General features: G+C 35.2%; 1 protein-coding gene across 1 annotated transcript; it reads left to right on the forward strand.

Annotated features, from left to right (window-relative positions):
• Window positions 1-340: 340 nt before the first annotated feature.
• LOC139686215 (uncharacterized) lies at window positions 341-18,346 on the forward strand (the record flags this gene model as incomplete). Its single annotated transcript, XM_071583377.1, has 5 exons — window positions 341-490; window positions 5,954-6,114; window positions 9,177-9,405; window positions 16,453-16,838; window positions 18,164-18,346. Coding segments are annotated over 5 exons (1,109 nt in total), but the record flags the coding sequence as incomplete, so codon positions are not given.
• Window positions 18,347-20,931: the final 2,585 nt, after the last annotated feature.

Raw genomic sequence — 20,931 nt, forward strand, 5'->3', positions numbered from 1 at the left:
GTGCACCATTACTCTCCTGAGGAGATCTTTTAATTCATGCCGCGCTGCAATTAAACTCTTTGTTCTTGTTCATCTCGTTTTGTTTTGTGTAGATTTGTTATCATTGTGCCATAGAGAGCAACTTTTGAAGTATCATTTAGCGTTAGGTTAATATGGTTTGTTAGCTGTCTCATGATAAAGGTCCATGTGCATCTGAGGTTTGTTCAGCATATATTTATGGATTGCCTGACTTAATTTGTTTGAAAACTCAGTGCTATAATTTTAAGAATGAAATTTCAAAATGACAATTAATTTTGAGAATCCTAATGCTAGTCATAATTAATTCTCTAATTTTTTACAGACTCCAGCTCCTGTTGGCATTGCTCCTTCTTCAAATATTTTGCAAGGAATTCCAGTTGATCCTAATGTTATTCAGCAGTTACAGCAACTTCAACAGTTATTGTTGAAACAACAGAACCAGCATGCAGAAGCGCGTGAGGCAGAGGATCAGGTAAGCGTGCTGATGGCACTTCGAGGGACCTGCCCAAATATTCATTCATTTATTCAAAGATTATTCATTCTTCACCACTGTTATGGAATGTATTAATACAAAGATATAACAATTTTGTTTTTGTTGGAAAGAGGAATTTTAGGTTTGGATTTCAACGTAAGGAAGTAAAAGTAGGGGAAAGATGTGCATGTGTAAAATTTTTATATTTCATCCAGGTCTTTGTTTCAAAAGGATAATATGACATCACCTGATCTAAATAATGAAATGTCCTCCATTGAACCATTATACTCAATAATTACCTCCAGCTTAGAAATGCGTCCACCTCTTATTGGCCCAGACCACGTAGATGGGTTTGGAGACAAGTGCAAAGATACGAATTTTCAACATCATATATCCACCATACTGTGATTCCATACTTGGCTGGCTTTAATGGAATATTGAGTGAATTTAGTTCGACCCCAGTACGCAAAAAGTTGCTTGTCGATTGTCAGGTGCTCTTATGTTTTGCCAAATTACTATTGAACATTGTCCAAAGGTCTCGCATTGGAGCAGCCTTATCACTCTCCATGCGCTCAGCACAAGTATTGGCATCATCAAACTGAATGAAATGGGCAATGTTTCAGTAGCAACTAATCCCCATTGCTGCACGGCTCAATGGATATGAGTGAGACTTCTAGTACTACGACGTGCCGTAGGTGAGTACCCTGTTATAGAACGAATGGTGAAAGTTTGGTTATGGACCAGATGGTTAAGTTTATCATAGGTTTATCAGGTATACGTTTTTTGAGAAGTGCAAATGTAGTATCTCAGTGAGCCTGTTATGGTGTATACAGCTCCAAAAGTAAGGGAAAATAAATAAAATATGAGTGCTCCAGCAATTGGAGATTTGGTACGAGAAATCCTAGAAAGAAAAAAAACTTTTCCTTGGTTATATCTTTCCACTTCGTAATCCTTACTTTTGGTGCCATATTTATTCAACATACTCCATTGGCGTAGTCATTATCTCCATAACAATAAAATCTATCATTTCTTCCATCGATGACAGGCCCAACCCTTGTCTGAGTGTCTCCTGAGAGGTTCAGATATTGCAAAGTATGTTGGAAAAGCATTTAAAAGATAAATTAGTCATATTTTTAAATATGTTTAGAGTAAAAATGCACAATTAAGCAATAAAATATACTTAGAAGTACTCAAATGTAATGCATAATGATGTGAAATTGCATTACAATTATAAATTCACAATAAATTATCCAGTGTCCCAAGTGTTTAATTTCTCCTTCCGTAGGAAAAGTTAAAATTTTTTCTTCTCTAGTATTCTCTCATTGTAAGTTGGGAGATGACAGATAAAACTTATTCTGTCAATAGGAAGGGAGAAAAGTATGTAATCCTTAAAGTTTATGTAAGAGAAGAGATTCTGATGGTGTTTCGCAAGCCAATTAAACCTTTTTATGCTACCTTTTCATTTCTCCATATCACTGAGGCCATAAGGTGCAGATGATTATGCTGAGTATGAAAGAATTGGTATATTTAAATTTTACAGGTAAAATTATTGAGGATGTAACCGCAACCATCTGCAAGGATATTTGCATGAATAAGGAGATTAATTCTTTAAAAATATAACATTGGTAGATTAGCACCAACATAGTTAATATTGGAAGTAGAAAACAGGTAATTTTATATTTAAGCATTCAAATAAATGGTTACATAATATTTTAATGCAACCACAACATTAGTTGTGCTGCTAAATGTTAATGATTGTAACCATAGAAAGCAATGGAAAGAAAAAAAAACTGTGGAATAAAGAACTAGAAGTACACCAAGCACATTTCATCAGCTGTTGATCTATAATAAAAAAATCACTCCTTGCAAATTTTAATCTTCTGTAATCGTTTAAGTATTGAATTTACCGACTCAAAATAATATTATATTCCATTATTTTGCCATCAAAGAATAGCTGTTACTTGTTCATTTTCTTGGAAAATTGCAGATCACTAACAAAATATTTTAACCAACTAAACTGGCTATTTCTGGAATATTGGAGGAAACTTTATGTGCTGTTCTTACTCTGTCAAATACTAAAATATTAAATCCTGCAGTATTTTGCCAATGACATCAATAGCCTTGATAGAATACAAAAATGAATAAATACAAGAGGTAATGATAAACTCGTTATCCCTCATCACAAAACAGCTATATGCAACCAGTCATTTGCAGTCAGCTTGTTAGCAGTGGAATGAGCTATTATCTGTTACAGCAAATGCACCTTCTCTACCATCATTCAAACATGAATTTCATAAATCACTAATTTCCTAGCAAACCAACCATATAAAATACATACTTAGCTTTGAGTAGAATTCAAGACACTTTTATTGTCGCAGGTGCATTGTACTTTTTATTGGCATTTGTAAATATAACCAGGAATATTGTTGTACTGTTTGCATGTTTTGTTATATATATATATATTGTATGTTGTATTGTGTTATAATTAGTAATTGAACTAGGCAACTAATATATTGTGTTGTTGATTGTTAGTATTAAGATATTTATTTAGTAATTTTATTGCTATTAATGTATAATTTGCAACATATATCTGTAACTTTAATCTTGTAAATGTGTGACGAGGGGTTAGGTGGTAGAAGAGACTCCATAGTCTCAATCTGGCCCAAAATAAAAGCGACTATCTCTCTATTCATCTTCAAGATAAGCATATGCATTATTTTCTTTAACTGAAGTTAAACTAGCAGAAATCAGAGTCAGATTCTCTGAATAGACAATAGAATTATGTTTTTAAAAGTTAAGTGAATTCTGATTTTGCATGTGGAATAAATGTTTTAAAAACAACAAAATTTGAAAGAGACGTGATGTAGATGATGATGGCTCTCAGATTCTTCTGTTGACATTGCAAAAGACAGATTAACGAGAGGTAGTGCATAACTAAAAGAAAGCGTTTGAAAGTTTGTTTATTAAATCATCATTTGATGTAATTATTTCATGCACATGCGATGGTGGAATTGAAGTAGATAAGGAAGAAAGTCTGTATGTACATTTTATGATTAAGGTAGAGAATGGCAGCTTTTTTAGCATGGAAAAATGATCCTACATGCTGATAGTACTCCCGCATGAACGTATTAATCAATGAAAGGTCTATGTCCTCAATTTTCAAATTGGCCTATATTTATTACAAGTCTTACTATAAGCTCAATAAGTTTTTATTGGTAGGAATCAGAGAGGTGAAGAAAATAAGTTTCATGCCAACATAATAAATAAATGAATTCTAAAGCATAGTTAGCAGTATTCAGATATTTATGCACATTATGTGAAGGTAACCCTTGTTATCCATTATTGAAATAGAAAGAAAGACTCGTACTTTTCCACAGATTTTATTATATGGCACGACGCGTTTCACCGACTTGCGGCATCATCAGGTACGACCCTTGTTGTCCATTCTTATGTAAACCAGCCAAACTAGTTAGTTAACCTGTTACAAATTAGACACTTCTGTACAAATAAAATACTTCATTAGCTGGCTCATGTATAATTGCTGATTCTTACCTCACTAATAGACTAAATGAAGTCTATATAAACAGATGATAACTATTTAAAATGTATAAATACTTAAACTATGGAAAGGTACATTATGTATAATATAGTGAGCAATTGATGTGTAATATTCATGCAAAAACAATTATTTATAAACAAAATGATGTTACAAACTGATGTTTATATTTATGGTATTGATACATGCTTATTTGAAACTAATTCTAAGTATTTACAATAGTCATTGATGCATGTAAATCAATCACTAGTATAACAGTATAATTTAATTCGGCTCTTTCATAATTTCAGAGAAAATTTTAACAACAAAGAACCAGTACGCATTTAACCGGGGACAATAAAATACTATTATTCAACTACAGCAGATTTAACAAGTCGTGGTGAAAATCCCAAGTTTTGTTTTGAATGTATTCAAAGTTAAATTAAAGAAGTTACCTTGGGTAGTTCTGGAAAGTGTTTGCCTTTGTCTCTTTGGTGGAGACCTTTAAAAGTACCTTGACCAAAACCAGCCTATATCAATTTTAAACAGACTTAGTTTATTTTGATGCATTCACAAGGCAATGCATTTACCCAAAAAATATGTTCACATTACAGACTGGGTTACATAGAAGAACAACAGTTTTTTAAGAAAAGTTCATAGTTTATCTTAATTGGCTACAATCTTGCTCATTTTTGCTGTAGATATTATGTTCGTAATTCATTTGCCCCAATTAGCAATACCCATCTGCTACTTCCTGCTCATCACATAAATTATAATGACTCTTTACATGAAATGGGAATTGTATATAATATATAATCATAAACAAACTCACAAGCCAAAGATAGAAACAACACAAAAACACTTAAATGGATGAGGTAGGGCTTTGGTAATACAAGAAAAAATATTCGAGAAAGATCTACTATTCTTCTGGTGAATTATGTGTTATTTGCTATTATGTTGCAGAAATTAATCCCACAGGTCCATAACGTGGCCCGCAATTCCAGAAAGATTTGACTAAGTACTGTCGTAAAATGCAATTTCTCCCATGGAGAAAAGGACCCACTCTCTGGATTGATGTGATAACTTTTCCCATCTGAATTTTTGGAAATTTGCTTCACGAGCAATGAACTTGGGCTGGGAGACTCATTTTCTATGAGAGATTTATCCTTCTCCTATATTGGGAGAAAGAATTTACAGACCTAGGTTATGAGAGACTACTCTTATGGGAGGTATGGAAGCACATTTCATGGGAGAAACAAGTTTTAGACTTAGGCTCCTGGAGAAATTTTGAAATGAAATACCCTTTTAAGAAATATGAAGTCTATCCAATGATGTTGACCTAAATTTGAAAGTGATTTCATTCACTAGAGCACAATAGGACTTCCACAAAGGTGTAAATCTCATTCCTGCTTAGGAATTGGAGCTGCCAGTTAGTAACTAACATCCTGTCACAATTCCAGAGGGAAGATTAGCTTTGAACGTTTTAAATGGGCATTACTGGTAACATGTGATGCTTTTATTTTCTAATTCCCAGCTATAGAATCTGCTTGTGCTACTGAATTATATTATCCTTCTAATCCTTCATATCATTAATTATCTGGTCTCAGAAATTCTCTTCCTGAAGACAAAATGCTATGATACTATTTTCTTTAAAGGTTCATTTTTATCCCGGTATTGATACACACTTATTTTAAACCATCCAATGTGAGTGAAATATTTATACCTCCTATTGATGTTTTAATTTATATGTAAACCATTGATCAATAAAAAGTACTTAGGGAATTACTTATTTTGTTGAGGTTCTTTTTGTGTGCAATTCTCATTTTATCATGATTCTACTTCAGTGTTAATATTATTTATTTTTGCATATTTAAGTTAATGCCCTAAAAGTTCATTTTACTATATTAATGCACAAAATCTTTCACAAGGTTAAATTTGACAAGAAACTGTTGGATTTTGACTATGGGGAAGAGGAAGATGAAGATGGTGGCAACCAAACAAATTCATCTGACAACCTGCAGCAGCATCATCAGCCATTGGCACCTCAACAGCAAATTTCAAATTCCGCATCAATAGATTCTTTGGGAAGGTATGTTATTTAATAATTTTTCTCCATTCATAAGATAGTGTTCATGCTAATTGAAGACTTAAATGATGAAATTCATATTTGTTTCTTTTTAACTTGGGTGAATCTTTATTTTGTATTGGCATCTTTTGCATGATACAATATTGGGAAGGAAGTCTCTTCCAAGCATTAACTTTTTTATTTGGATTTGCCCATAAATTTATCCAAAATAAAAAATAATTGTCTGCATTAAATTGATTAAAATATGTTTTGAGCACTCATGACAGTTTTTCCCACGTAAGCTATGTTTCATCTACTGTGACCATTGCTGAAATGCAAATGATGTTTTTAATACTGGAATAATCACTTAGGAGGCATTTCCCTCATGTATAACCTGTTTTACCCTAGAAAATGCCAAGAGAGGTACTTTTCTCTTGAATTCTATGACAGGATTTTATCTCAATAAAAAAGTCTTGGGGTATTTATTTTAAACTGTAGCTGATATAATATGAATATATGACCATTTTATGTCATTAAAATGCATTGGAACAGAAGTCAAGGAATTATTATTTCTATTTTGCCCTATGATAAGAAAAATATTTAATTTGTTTTTGGGATGTGTAATTGTTCCTGCAATTAACAAATGATGATATTTAGCTTCAGATAAACAGATGGCTCATGCTGCAAATATTACTATTGGGTTCCTGCATTAAGTAAGGATCCAAAAAGTGGTTGCCAAAACAGTGTTACATGTGAACTTTATTTACCACACCCTCCCAACATATTTTTCTGGATGACCCCTAAATATGACATGTTAGATGGGAACACAATAAATATCAGGACTAGACATTTCCAACGTTTTGTTTATCTATAATAATGATGTTAGCCAGAATCCAAAGTTCAGTCATGTAGAAGAACCCGAAGTACTGGATAAAAATTATTTGAAATTTGGCATTCATCTGCTATTTAACTAATGCATCAGTTTGCTTTATTTTTTTGCGTGGTGGCTCAAGCTCTCATGGTATGCTGCTTTCCATGAAATGGCATCCTTTGGGGTAAAACTTGGCAACTCTATTGACCATCATCCACCCAGTGTCTTGCAACTTCATGCTAGAATTTTTTATAGACAATTTGTTTTCCATTGAGCTCCAAATGCACCCTAAAAGAGTTGGATAGGGCACTGTTCAACAAATATAGCGCTGTCTTCTTTGATCACGTCATTGTCTCTCTCATTATTGTGCAATGTGTGTTTCTGTTTGAGGGTCTAGTGTCCAGTAGTCACTTCTTCTGTCTTAATGCACAGGCCCCATATGAATAATCTATTCTAAAAAATTTTCATTTCTCAAATGGTTATGTCATGCCACTTCAATCTTTTAGGAGATCAGGTTAAAAGCAGAATACTACATAAACCCATATTAATACGTGGATTACCGCTTGATACTGGTGACAAAAACAAAGTATTAATACATGAGCGGACCACTAAGTGTTAATCAGACAAATATTTTATGTAGACTTCCCTAGGCACGAAAAGCATTTATTATGAACCCAACTATGTAGAAAGTTAGTGAGAACCTCAGAAGACCTTATTTTCACATGTTAAATGATCAAATCCCTTTTTACATTCAATAAGTTCTGAAATGATCAAACTTTGAAATGCTGAATCTGAGAATGTATAGCGGTGCTTTAATCCGGACAACTTTCAATTTGAATTTCCCGCCATATCGTAGTTCCACTGGAGGTCACGATTAGCATTCTTGAAAGCCGTAGGCATCTAGTAAACGGTCATTACCTCAAAATGGCTGAGACGTCACGTACATGTGCGGAGTACAATAGAAGAGCCGATATTGTCAACAGTTTTCATGCTAGGCGGTCGCCCATTGAAATAGTTCGATTCTTCGGGTACTACAGATCAACTGTTTACGATATTGTGGCTAAGTAAAATGCTTCGGAGAAGTATGGGGAAGGTTTCACTAACCCAGTGAGGAAACCTCATTCGAGGAGATGCTTGTCACGAACTGCGGCAGACGTCAAGAAGGCTCAGGTGCTGATTTCAGAGGTCCCAGGCCGATCACTGAGGAAATTGGCATCAGAATTGAATGCTAGTGAGCAAACAATGCATTGGATGGCAGAGGAGGACCTACAATCCAAGTTGTCCATAAAAAAGGTGCGACACATGCTGTCTGCGGCTGCCAGACCAAAGCAGATTATTCGCTGCAACCTGCTATTGTGTTATCAAAAAAATGAAGCTATCGGGCAAATCAGATTCTTATCTGATGAAAAATTTTTTACCATTAACGGGAAGCTCAGTGGGATAAATGATTCGTGGCTCCCTGAGGACAGCTCCTAGGTGTTGTGTCCAGTGAGGGTGATATCACAATTCTTTGAAAAGGGGCAAACTATCTCCAAATAAGTATCTGCAAATTTTGAAGAATGCCGTGAAATTGTGTATGGTAACTGCGGCCTCGGGGAGACAATATGTCTTTCAACAGGATGGTTCACCAGATCATACAAGTCATTCACTGCAAAACTGGCTCTCAGATAACATTTACATGTTCTGGTCAAAGGAGTTCTGACCCCCGCATAGCCCAGACTTCAACCTCCTTGACCATTATGTTTGCAGCGCAGTCGAAAGAGTTATCAATAAGTCAAGGCATCCTAGTGTTGCCTCTCCATGCACCGCTATCGTAGCCGTCTACGCAAATATGGACAGCGCTGTTTTAATGATAGCCTGCGATCGATTAGGGACAAGATTAGTGGCGGTCATTGCAGCTGAAGGGGGTTACCTTGAGTAATGTTACTCATGACAGATACCACTACTTGTATGTAAAAGGATTTTTGTTTGTATTTTTTAAATAAATTTGCTTTTAAACAAAAGTTTCAGTTACCTGGATTTAAGAGTTGTACCCAGTAGAACATTCTCAGACTGTAAATTTTAATGCACTCAAATTCATCGTTTGAAATTAAAATGGGTCCATTTATTTTACGTTACTTAGTAAAGAACACCAGAAGAGGAGGATTTGCAATAATTTATTGTTGGCAACTTGTAATTAATTAGCCTCAGAAATAAAATTTTCACTTTTTTTCAGTATACTTTCCAATCCTGAAGTTCTGCGCCAGCTACATCATCTTCAACAGACAATGTCTGCTTCACATGGCACTAAAAATGTAATTGAGTCGGTGAAAGGCCCTGGTGTCCCACAGCAAGTTGTAATGGATGCAAATGCGGTGGCAGAAGCTGTAGAGAAAGCTCGGAAATTGCAAGAAATGCAGCAGCAGGAAGAAGAGTTTGATAAACACCTTGCACAAACCATACCAGTGAGTAATCTCATTCATGTTTGAAATTTTAGGCATTCTACAAAATTATTTGGAGTCTGAGTTTCCACTGTTTAAATAATCTGTGAAATCGTCAATTATTTTTTGATGGTTGCACAAAAACATGGTATATCATCCATTATCCCATGGCATTTTAAATGGTAAATTGTAAAATAAATATCCCTATAAAGAAATATCACAAAAATACAGTTTAGTATTTATCATGATAATTATAATTAATATTTACTTGCTATTTCATTTGAGGTTCCATGTAACATGCAGAATGCCTAACAGTAACGATGACAAAAAATATTCGGTCAAGGGGGTTATTATGAATAAGAGATTAGAATCCCTCTTCTAGGTGGAGTATTGCTCTATCCCACTGTGATACTCCATCTACTGCCATTATGAGTTAGAGGGTCCGAGTCTCACCTCCAGTGGGTGTGATCATTTTAGTGGTCTGATTTTTATTTGTGAATATCATTGCACTCATATGGTCCAAAAATATTAGCCAATTTTGAGTCTTATAATGGCAGACAAAATGGTATGCTGGAACTTTAAAAGAAATAGGTATGCATTTATTATTGTTTTGGTAAAAAAGCTTCACGTGACCAAAATATCTAATTAACATGTATTAAATTGTTGATTAACAGAATGGTGGAGAAGAGTGAAATATTTTGATTTCTTAAAAGAGAAAAATATTTTCAGTCAAAAAAGCCAAATAAGGTGAAATTTAATATGACCTGGGAGCATTAAATGTCTCTTATACTGTCCATCATAGACATTTCACTAAGAAATTTTCTGGGAAAAATAGGGCATCATATTGAAGCTCTTCAACTGCTATGGTCCACTGAAGTCCATAGAATAATGAATAAAACAAAATAATGGTTCATGACAGATTGCACTCTCTGTCCTTATGATTTCGTTTATCTATCCATTGCACCACTTCATGTCACTGTGACAGGTGTGGTGGGAAAATTAACGGTAAATGTTTTTACTAGTTTCAAAAGTATACATTTGATTGGATTTTATGTTTTATCTAAGGGAGAGACTGCATTTTCCATGCACCTACCCGTGTTTGGATAAATGAGAATAGACAATGTTGGTAAGGTGGTTTTACATCCATGTCAATTTTGTAAACAAGTTACATTGAGATTCTTACGGCCTTTTCTAAGACTGACTATAAAAGGTCCGTCCCAAAAGTAATAGGACCGAGTCAACAAAAAACAAATGCCAGAATTGATATATTCACTCAAAAGCCTTAGAATTAGCACTCATATGCATCCATACACAGCCAGCAGTGGGTTTTCCACACCTCTTACATCCTCTGGAAGGTGGCGCCTGGATTGCTGCTAAGCTCCCTCATCACGGCCTGTTGTATCGCTTCCACTGAGCTGTGGTGAGGCTTTTCAGCATGGATTTGAAGTGGGGAAAGAGGAAGAAGTGTGGTGGGGCCGAATGGTTAAAAAGCTCTTGGCATATCTGCATCAAGTTTCCTTTTGTTCGTCAGAGAGCACTCATGGGACCAACTTCGCACACACCTTTCTCATGCCCATGTTATCGCTCACAAGTTGATACAAATCACTTACAGGAATGCCAAGTTCATCAGAAACCATTTGAACACTTAAACTGTGATTCCTGTCCAACAAAGCCTCCACTCTTGCAAGATTTTCATCCCTTTTTGGGGTAAAAGGGCATCTGAGAGTTCGGCCTCTTCATCTTCTTCTCTACTTTAATAAAAGAATTTGTGCCACTCAAAAACACCCTATCTACCCATGGCGTTATCATCATAAGATGCCTTGAGCATATCATGATTCTCTTTCTGGTTTGTTCCCAGTTTAATGCAAAATTTGATGGCGTAGCACTGTTCAAATAACCGGTTTATGGCCGAGTATAATGAGGCCATGTGATAGAGGTATTGCAAATGAATGATCTACACTCTTCAAAGGCTGGTAGCAAACTGTCACCAGCCTCCATCCTTTCCTGAGACTCAACTCCCTCGAATGCAGCCAGCTGAACCACCGCCCATCTGTCTGTATATGTGGGAAAAAATAAGTTAACTACTTTTGAGACAGGCCTTGTATTAAAAATATCTCCTTAAGCCTTGAATGGGCCCTTAACGGCTTTGTGAAATATTATTTATTATAGTCACAGTCAATTTTGTATGCATGCATGGACATTTAGTTGAAATACATACACATTTTGTAGTCACTGAGTCTTACCTTTTCAGGAGATCATTCTTTATTTTTTTAAATCTCACCAAAGGTCTTCATCGTACAGATGATTTGGCATTGCATTAAAAATACTTTGGACTCACTACAGCAATTCCATCCCCCTCAAATTTGCTGCAATATTTTGGAATATCTCAGTTATACCTTTATTGTTTACACACTACAAGGTTGGTCCCAGAAGTACCCAACCCAACAAAGAGAAAACAAAAATTTTGGAAAAAAAATGTATTTATTTTTCAACATCTCCTTTCAACTCTATACATTTTTCCCAGCAATGTTCAATAAGTTCAATACCCTTTTTATATTGAGAAATGTCTTGCTCCTCAAAATAGCCATTAACTGCCATCATCACTTCTTCACGGTTAGAAAATCTTTGATCACCAAGCCATGTTTACAAGTTTGAAAACAGGAAATAATCCGAGGGGGCTAAATCTTGCAAATAGGGTGCATTAGGTAGCAATTCATACTTGAATTCATGAATTTTGGCCATTTCAATAATGGATTTGTGAGCTGGTGCATTGTCTTGATGAAACAACACTTTCTTCTTAGCCAAATGCGGCCGCTTTTCTTGATTTCTTCGCTCAAACATTGCAATAAGTTAGCATAATACTTGCCGTTGATAGTTTTTCCTTAAGATGGTCAATGAAAATTATCTCACGCGCATCCCAAAAAACTGATGCCATAACCTTGCCTGCAGATGAAACGGTATTCACCTTCTTTGGAGGCAGTTCTCCCATTTGAATCCATTGTTTTGATTGTGCTTTTGTCTCAGGTGTGAAGTAATGGACCCATGTTTCATCCATGGTCATGAAACGGCACAAAAATTCTGCTTTGTTGCGGTGAAACTTTGCTAAACACTCAAGTGACACATCTTCATGACACTGGTTTTGCTCAAGTGTGAGCAAATTCAGCACCCATCTTGCACACAGCTTTCTCATGTCCAAATTTTCAATAAATATGCGGTGTACTGCACTTTTTGAAATGCCTACTATGTCTGCTAGCTTGTGTACTTTCAGTCGATGATCATCCAGTATCACTTAGTGGATTTTCCTAACCGTTTCTGGAGTCATCTCCCCATTTGGTCGACCAATGCTATGCTTGTCTTGACAGCATGTATGGCCTCATTTAAACTCTGTTATCCAATATTTTACTGTTGTAAGCAAAGGAACAGACCCACCCAGAGTAGAATCCAGTTCAGCTTTGATATTGTTTGGGTTGAGGCCTTCCAAATAAAAGTATGGTATCACATAATAATGACCAATTTTTTCCATTTTCAAAAAAATCACTGAAAACGTTAACTATTGATGGATGCCAAAAAATTACTAAAAAACATGGCATCTTCATAGTTGTAACATATGCTTTTTGAATGTGTTTTAATACAGTGATTTTTCCAATGACTACCGCCATCTCTAGGTCAGGCCGGGTACTTATAGGACCACCCATTTATTTCAATCCACTTTCAGTGTCTTAAACTTGTTTTTATGGTAATTTTCTTTTGCTAAATCATACCGCATTAAGCCTGATGAAAGGGCAGGATTTTCAAGCAATCTGTGTTCTGTAATCATATTCATTTGATTCTTCAGCTCATCCACATGTTCATCTTGTTTTGTCTGAATGCACATCCAAAACAGTAAATCAGCTTCAACTGAAGCTAAATAATGTACATATCATTTACACATGCCAAATTTTTTATATTACAAGTTTGATAGCATGTAACCTGCAACATAGGGTATCAAAACAATGCTTTCTGAACTCCAAAGCTTGGTGTTTTATGTAAATCCCTTACTAAATAATGTTGACAGAAATCAGGGATTGTTCTTGATTTTATTTTACATTAGGTAGTTACTTATGTAAATCTAATATATATGCTGATACATCAGTGCATATATATATATATATATATATATATATATATATATATATAAATATATATATATATATATATATATATATATATATATATATATATATATATATATATATATATATGTGCATATATATCAGTGCATATATATATACAAGGCTTTGCTTGGATGCCTTTATTAATTTAATTACAATATTTATTGATTAAAAGTAATGTTAAAACCTTTGATTTGGCACTGCACAGTAGTTTTCCAAAGAATAAATACGGAACTAGTCACATATCTGAACACAGAAGTAGTTCACAAATTCTTCAAGTTCATTTTATAGGGGAATAGGTAATTATATCTAGTTGTAACAGCATAAAGATGATAAGGTAATAATTACAGTTGCTGGATAATCAGTGGTATTTCACAGAGAATGTCACAAGAATAGATTTGGCAACTCAATATGATGAACACATGAATAAATACCTAAAAAATTACACAAACAGTTTTTCGCTAACTCATCATTACTTATTTCTAAGTGGTTATTTACATTCCACATACATGTGTGTCCTTTCGTGGATTTATGCTAAGCATAAACTTTTTGTTTCATGTATTATTTCTCACATCAACACCCTTCAGGGAATCACCGTTACTTTTCATGGTACATATATGTGGAAGAAATGGTTAAAGAAGCATGGGATGAAAGTTGGTGGATAATTCATTAAATTAGGTTTGTAGTTGATGAATCTTTAGTTTGTCAGTCAGCCAAGGGTTGCAGCCATTGCCGAGTTGATTTAAAAGTGAGTGAAATAGGAATGGGATGAAAATTAATGTAAACCAAGATTTTCAAGACAAGTTGAATATTAAAACAGGAGTTCATAAGCTGGAGCAGGTGAACAGCATATCTTGGTATCATTTTGGTCATAGGTCAAAGTATTAATAACAGAAGAACTGTATTATGCAAAGGGACTTTTGCAGGGAAATTGATGACTGTGCATTGAGTAAGGATTTTAAGGAAATAATCGCTAAAACTTTGAAATTTAGTGTGGTTTTGTGCATAGCAGAAAACTGGTCATTAAAGCATGATGATAGGCACAGAAATGTGGGTGTGAAGAAGGATGAAAAGGGATAATTGTACAGAAAGGAAAACAAATAGAGTGCTAGACATAGTACAAAAGGAGAGAGGATTGTTGGGTGAAATCCAAAGTTGATGGGAAAGGTGGATGCAGTGTATTAGGATTGGCAATGGGCTGTTGAAGACTGTGATGGAGTGGAGAAATTAAGCAAGCAAGGAAAGCGTAGAAATTGTATAAGTGTGTTGGCGAGATTGAGGAGTGGAAGTTTGAGGAAATAAAGGAGAGCTTACAGTGGTGTCGGATATGAGGCTCTTTGTTAGAAGAGACAGATAAATGTATCTTTATTTCATTCTTTAGTTTATTTCCATCCAATTCATAATTTAAATGGTAGAATACAGTGGAACCTTTCATAACAAGCTCCTCAGATAATGAGTAATTTCAATTAAGAGCAAAATTATTATGCTCAAAAATAACTCTAAGCGTGTGACATTTCCCATAACAGGTAATGAGGAGGGGGGGGTGCCCAGGGTAATTGCGTAGGCTTTTTACATATGTGTTAGGACAAGTGTTACCAGAATTGTAGTGTGTCGCTGCTGATTACACATTTGTCCAAACTTGTGTTCAGGCATGTTATTTGTGACATTTCATGCTTAGTTAAATAATATTTGTGGATAGTTTTAATAATGTCTCAAAAGAAAAAGCTGCAGGAAGACAGTCATTAGAGAATTAAAAAAAACAATAGAAATTAAAAGTGAAATTATTCGATGTAAAAAACCAGCCACAAGGTGTCAGTGTAGCTGATCTATAACACACATACAATCAATTGACATCAACGATTTGTACTATCCTCCAGTAAAAGAAAAAACTGGCTCTTTAAGAGCTTAGTTTACATTGCATTTCACAAGAAGATATTTTGGAGGAGAGTTTGTCCGAGGAGGAGGAGGTAACAGCAAACAACAATCATCTAGCAAAATAAGAGAAATGCTGGAAGCGCGGGAAATTGTTGCATTGTACATTAAGAGGCATCACCATGATATGTCAGTTTTTATGTGGTTTACAAATTTATATGATGACAATGCTTGTATTTTCTTCGGCAAAAACAAATATATCTCAACAGTTTTCAAGTATAAAAGAATTAGGTATGTATCATGAATAATAAACTAATTATTTTAATTTGTTTTTTTTTTGCAAATCTAAGTCATATTCCAGGTTGGTTCATTCCACAATAGAGGAAGAGATGGAGACTATAACTCTCTGTTGCATTGTATATTGAGAAGCATTGCCCTAATAAGACTGGATTTGCGTGCTAAGAATTTACTTACTGGTGATGCTATGTTAAAATTTAAAAAAAAAATGAAATCTTTAAAAACAAATCTCTCTTCTAAAAATGAATTATGAATGTATCATAAATAATAAACTAATTATTTTGGTTCCTTTTTTTATTGATGAATTGAATATGCATTCCACGATAGAGGAAAAGGTGAACGTGAGCCATGATCCTAAATGTCTATATAATTTTCGTTGAATAAACCTTATATAAAATTTTGTTTCAGCATGGAATGCATTATTGTATTTTGCATTACTTTTTATGGAAAAAAATTATTCACTAAATGAATGTTTCTTTATATGAGAAAGTTTGCGGAACTGACCATGCCCGTATTATGAGGTTCCATTTTACCTGTAATAATATTAGAGGTAGTTGTGACTGAGTTCCTCTTGGGAATATCATTGCCTCATCAATCAGCCTCATGATTTTGTATACAAGTAAATAATACTCTATAGAAAGCATATGGCATTATCACCAAACTAGGTGTAAAGTGGCATAAAATCTTCTAACTGTGCTGTAATATTTACTTTATCCCATTGTAATTATCTGGTTTTCTCTTGTTTTTCCAGAATCTACCTTTTGCTTCAGAGTGTGAGCTTAAACCTCCATCAGCTCTACTTCCTGGGTCAGAATTGTCTGTAGGTTCAGCAACCAGTCTATCGATAACGGTTGGTCCCCAAGGAAATACTCTCATACCTGGAGCAGTGAGGATGATGGGAGCATCTGGTGGTTCCATCACATTTCCTGCTTCTTATTCGACATTAATGGGTGCCACTGCAGGAGCTTCAGGTGTTGCCCCACCACCTGGTTACTTGAACACAGTGGCAGCTGTTGCCGCCCCATTGATGGCCCCTGCTCCTCCACTTGGGGCCCTTGGGGATGGTCATCCATTAAGTAGAGTAGATGGTTCCATGGTTGAAGGAGATACTTCAGAGGTTGTTGATCTAACTGATGGGTAAGTTATTGACTGTTATGCTTTTGGAAAATTAGAATAAAATCTTAGAGCTAGTCGGGAAAGTGACGATCTATTCTTAGAAAATGTAAAAATAGAACTCTCCATTATAAGAGGGTAGGCTGAAAACTAAGGCACACATGCTGGTAGACCACAAACAAAATGACCTTCAGAAGCATTCCTGGTGGCATGTGGAAGTAAAACTCCCCCTCAACATGCATGCACAGGTTTGAGGTCATTTCATTCATCCAGTGAATTTCAAGAAGCGGAAGTATTGATATGTGTTCTAGTGCTATGTTTACGTGATTTAAACAGCGTGCTGTATTGAAGTATTAATTGCTGAAAAAGTGACTCCTACTGAGATTCATCATTATTTAAAGGCTGTTTATGGTGGCTATGCTGTTGATAGGTTACTTTAATTTAATGGGTAGTTAAATTTCCTGGTTGTGACCCTGGAAAACCCATAATTGTTGATGAAACACGCAGAAGATGTCCATTCACTGCCACAGATGATAAACATTCCAAACTCGCTGAAGATTTGATTCAAAATGACCAGTTAAACACTTAAAAGCATATTGCAATTCATATTGGAATATCCAAGGAATAAGTTTGTTGTGTTGAAGGCAGCCTGGTGCCAAATATCTTGCAAACATGACAATGCTCGTGCACACACCTCGCGCACAGCCGGAGAGGTTCTGCAAAACCTGAAATTTGAGCCAATTCCACATTATCCCCCCCGATCTTCCGCCTTGCAATTAGTATTTTTTTCCTCATTTAAAGAGACACCTAAAGGGTAATCATAACTCCTCGGATGATGAGGTGAAGGCAGCTGTCAAGTCCTGGATTCCAGAAAAGACAAGAGAGTTTTTCGTTGACGGAATGAAAAAATTTGTTACATTTTGGGAGAAACGTGTTAGCCTCAACGGTGACTATGTAGAAAAATAAATGTATGATTTTTGAAACTTATTAAATGTACTAAATGTATTGTTGCCCTATCTTACTATTTGTGTTTGTTTGCGCTCTACAAGCATGTGTGCATTACTTTTCAGCCTACCCTTGTCTGAGGAAAGTCATTTTGTCTTGGAATTTCCTTACTGTTATATTTTTACTGATGAAAGATATAACTTCAACCTTTTGAGACTACTCTTTTTTTTTCAATTCGAATTATTTGTGTAAATGATGCCCCATTCCATTTCATAGTTTATTATTTAACATATTGTGTTGTTTCATCATATCATTGAAAATTAGCAAATATTTTCATCACCACTATTACTGTAATGTTAGTGATATAAAGCATTTTCAAATTTTTTTTGTTTCACTTCTATTAGCATGTCAGTTGGCATTGAGTCAGGGTTGGATGACAGCAGAGACAGGAGCCGTTCTAGAAGTGGGTCAGTTAGTAGGAGTAGACGAAGAGGAGGCCGGGGAGGTAGAAGTCGGTCAAGATCTCCACGTGATTCCAGGAGAAGAGGAAGACGCTCTCGCTCCAGATCAAGATCACGTAGGCGAAGGTTAGACTTAATGGATAATTAAAGATAATGTGAATTACTCAATTAATTAATTATATAAATTTTATATTAAGACATATTTGTCTCAAATTTTTTTTAAGCTTTATTTTATGTCTTATTAGTCTTTTGATCTCTTCTATAGAGTATTTTAATTTCATTGATTTGTATTACTATGTTTTTTTTATTCCACGCTAACATTTTATGGCAAGGGAGAGAGATGAAATTCTGAAAATGAACTTTGATAAAATATTAATGTTATTTATTTATTTATTCAGTATAAGTCCGAAAACAGCGCATTCTGGCCTTTACATCGAACTATTAACAATGATAACAATGATCACATTTACAAACACCCAAGCCCTAGGTGGAGGAAAACTCACCCAGGCGGGAATCGAACCTGCGACCCTTTGAATGGCAGACGAGGACGTTACCCCGCCGCCACCGGGGTCGGCGATTATCTATTATATCTTTCTAGCTTTATTAGTGGTTATTACATTTCAATATCAGAATCATGATTAAAGAACTCTGAAATCCTCAATTAACAATAACAAAGAATTAAGTCAGCCTATTTCCTCTATTCAACAACTTGTGTAGTGACATTGTCTAATGATTAACCAAGTCCAGGAGTTCATAGATAACTCTTGAATAGGCTGATTATAACGTTTTAAGCTCTTAAATGGCTGTTATTATAAATAGCCCAAGGCTCATGGTCATGGCTTCTTCAACCTATTATTACCTAAACCAAAATTAAATATACAGGCATTTTGTCAATGTTGGAAATAATCCAACCATTTGTCCGACAGGTAAACCTCAAATTTACAAACTCCAAATTGACATTTTTGGTACCATAACGACCGCTCTTCATGTAATTAATTCAATGAAAACCTCAAGCCCTAATGTTCTATAAACCTGGATTTTTTGGTATCCTTGCTCTTGAGAATGATAACTTTAGTTTTTTCCCAGGTCTAATTCGTAACATTGTATATCTTTTTGTTATGTGGTGTGACAAAAGAAGTTAAGGTTTATTCATATTACAGTGGAACCTCATAATACAGGCATACTCCGTTCTGTAACCTTTCTTGTAAAGCAAAACACTTGTTTAGTGAAACAACTTTTTTCATATAAATTAATACAAAATGCTATAACGTATGGAATGTGGAAAAACATAAATGATGTAGGTTTATTCGAAGAAAATTAAGTATACATTGTTTGGGATCGTGGATAACATTCACTTTTTCTTCTATCAAGGAATGATGCAACCGGGAGTGCAAAATTTGTCAAAGCAAATTAGAAACAATATAAATTTTTTGTTATTTATGATGCATACCTAAATCCATTTTACTAGAAAGCAGACAAGGGACTTTTTTTTTATCGGCACTTCAAAATAGGTTAAAATGATACTCAGAATGATCATTAAATAAATTTATGGCATTCATTACTGCTGCTATATTAGGGCGATGTCTCGTACTTGTGGTATGATGCAAAAGTTTCCCATGACCTCTACATCTAATTGGACAACTGTTTTGGACTTAACGCTTCTCTAAGTCTCGTAAAATTAAAGCTCAAGAGATGGCCTTTCATTGCCTTGTGGTTGGCTAATTCATTCTCACTTACTGTTAAGGGCACAAATACCTGATCTGCCCAAAAAATACACGAACTGGTGCAATCTGGCATGACGCGGACTATGGCCTCACCCACTAGCGGTGCTAGTTGCCTGAGACTCAATGAGCCATCTGTGCTTGGTGGATCGTCAAGTTGTGCATATGGTGCCAGTTATTTTAGTTTCAGTTGTCCTTGTTTTTACTGTTTGTCCAAAATGGAAATTAACGAAATCACGGCGCAACGAATCATATTCAAGTTTTTTGGTGGAGTGTGGTAAAAGTTAAACGGTAATGACTGAAATGTTGACAGCTTTTTACGGGGATGATGCTCTGAAGAAAAATCTGTTTTCAAGTGAATTAAGCGTTTTAAAGATGGCCAACAAGATGCCACGGATGATGCAAGGCCGGGACAACCTACAAACACCTGTGTTGACGGCATCATTGATCGTGTGCGGTGCTTGTCTTTACCGATAGTCAAAAATCATCAGAAAAATAGCTGATGAACTGAATTAAGGAAAATCAACAGTGCACACTATTTTAACCGAGCATGAAGGATGGATCCTTCACCATGACAGTGCATCTGCACATTCAGCATTGATTTTTTGCCAGTTTCTGGCAAAAAATCCAATCACCATCCTTGATCATCCTCCTAATTCACCAGATCTCACCCCCTGCGACTTTTTCCTATTCCCAAAATGCAAAAATATGATGAGGGGACATCACTGGGAAGATGTGGACACCATAGAGCAAGAAACAACGAGAGAACTAAAAAGCCTGACTTCTGAGGTTCCTTAAATCAGTATAATATAAGATGGAATAAGTGCATAGCAAGGAATGGAGAGTACTTAGAAGGGGACAAAATCTATGTAGAATAAATTTTGCATAAAAAAGTTTATATGGCCTCAGTTACCTTATTTATTGAAGAGGGTAGTATGGGTTTGACTCTGCATTTTCTTCCTGGAGATAACTGTCTTGTCACAATTAAAA

The sequence above is a fragment of the Hetaerina americana genome, unplaced genomic scaffold, assembly GCF_022747635.1.
Source record: "Hetaerina americana unplaced genomic scaffold, ioHetAmer1.1.p SCAF_1337, whole genome shotgun sequence".
Lineage (NCBI taxonomy): Eukaryota > Metazoa > Arthropoda > Insecta > Odonata > Calopterygidae > Hetaerina > Hetaerina americana.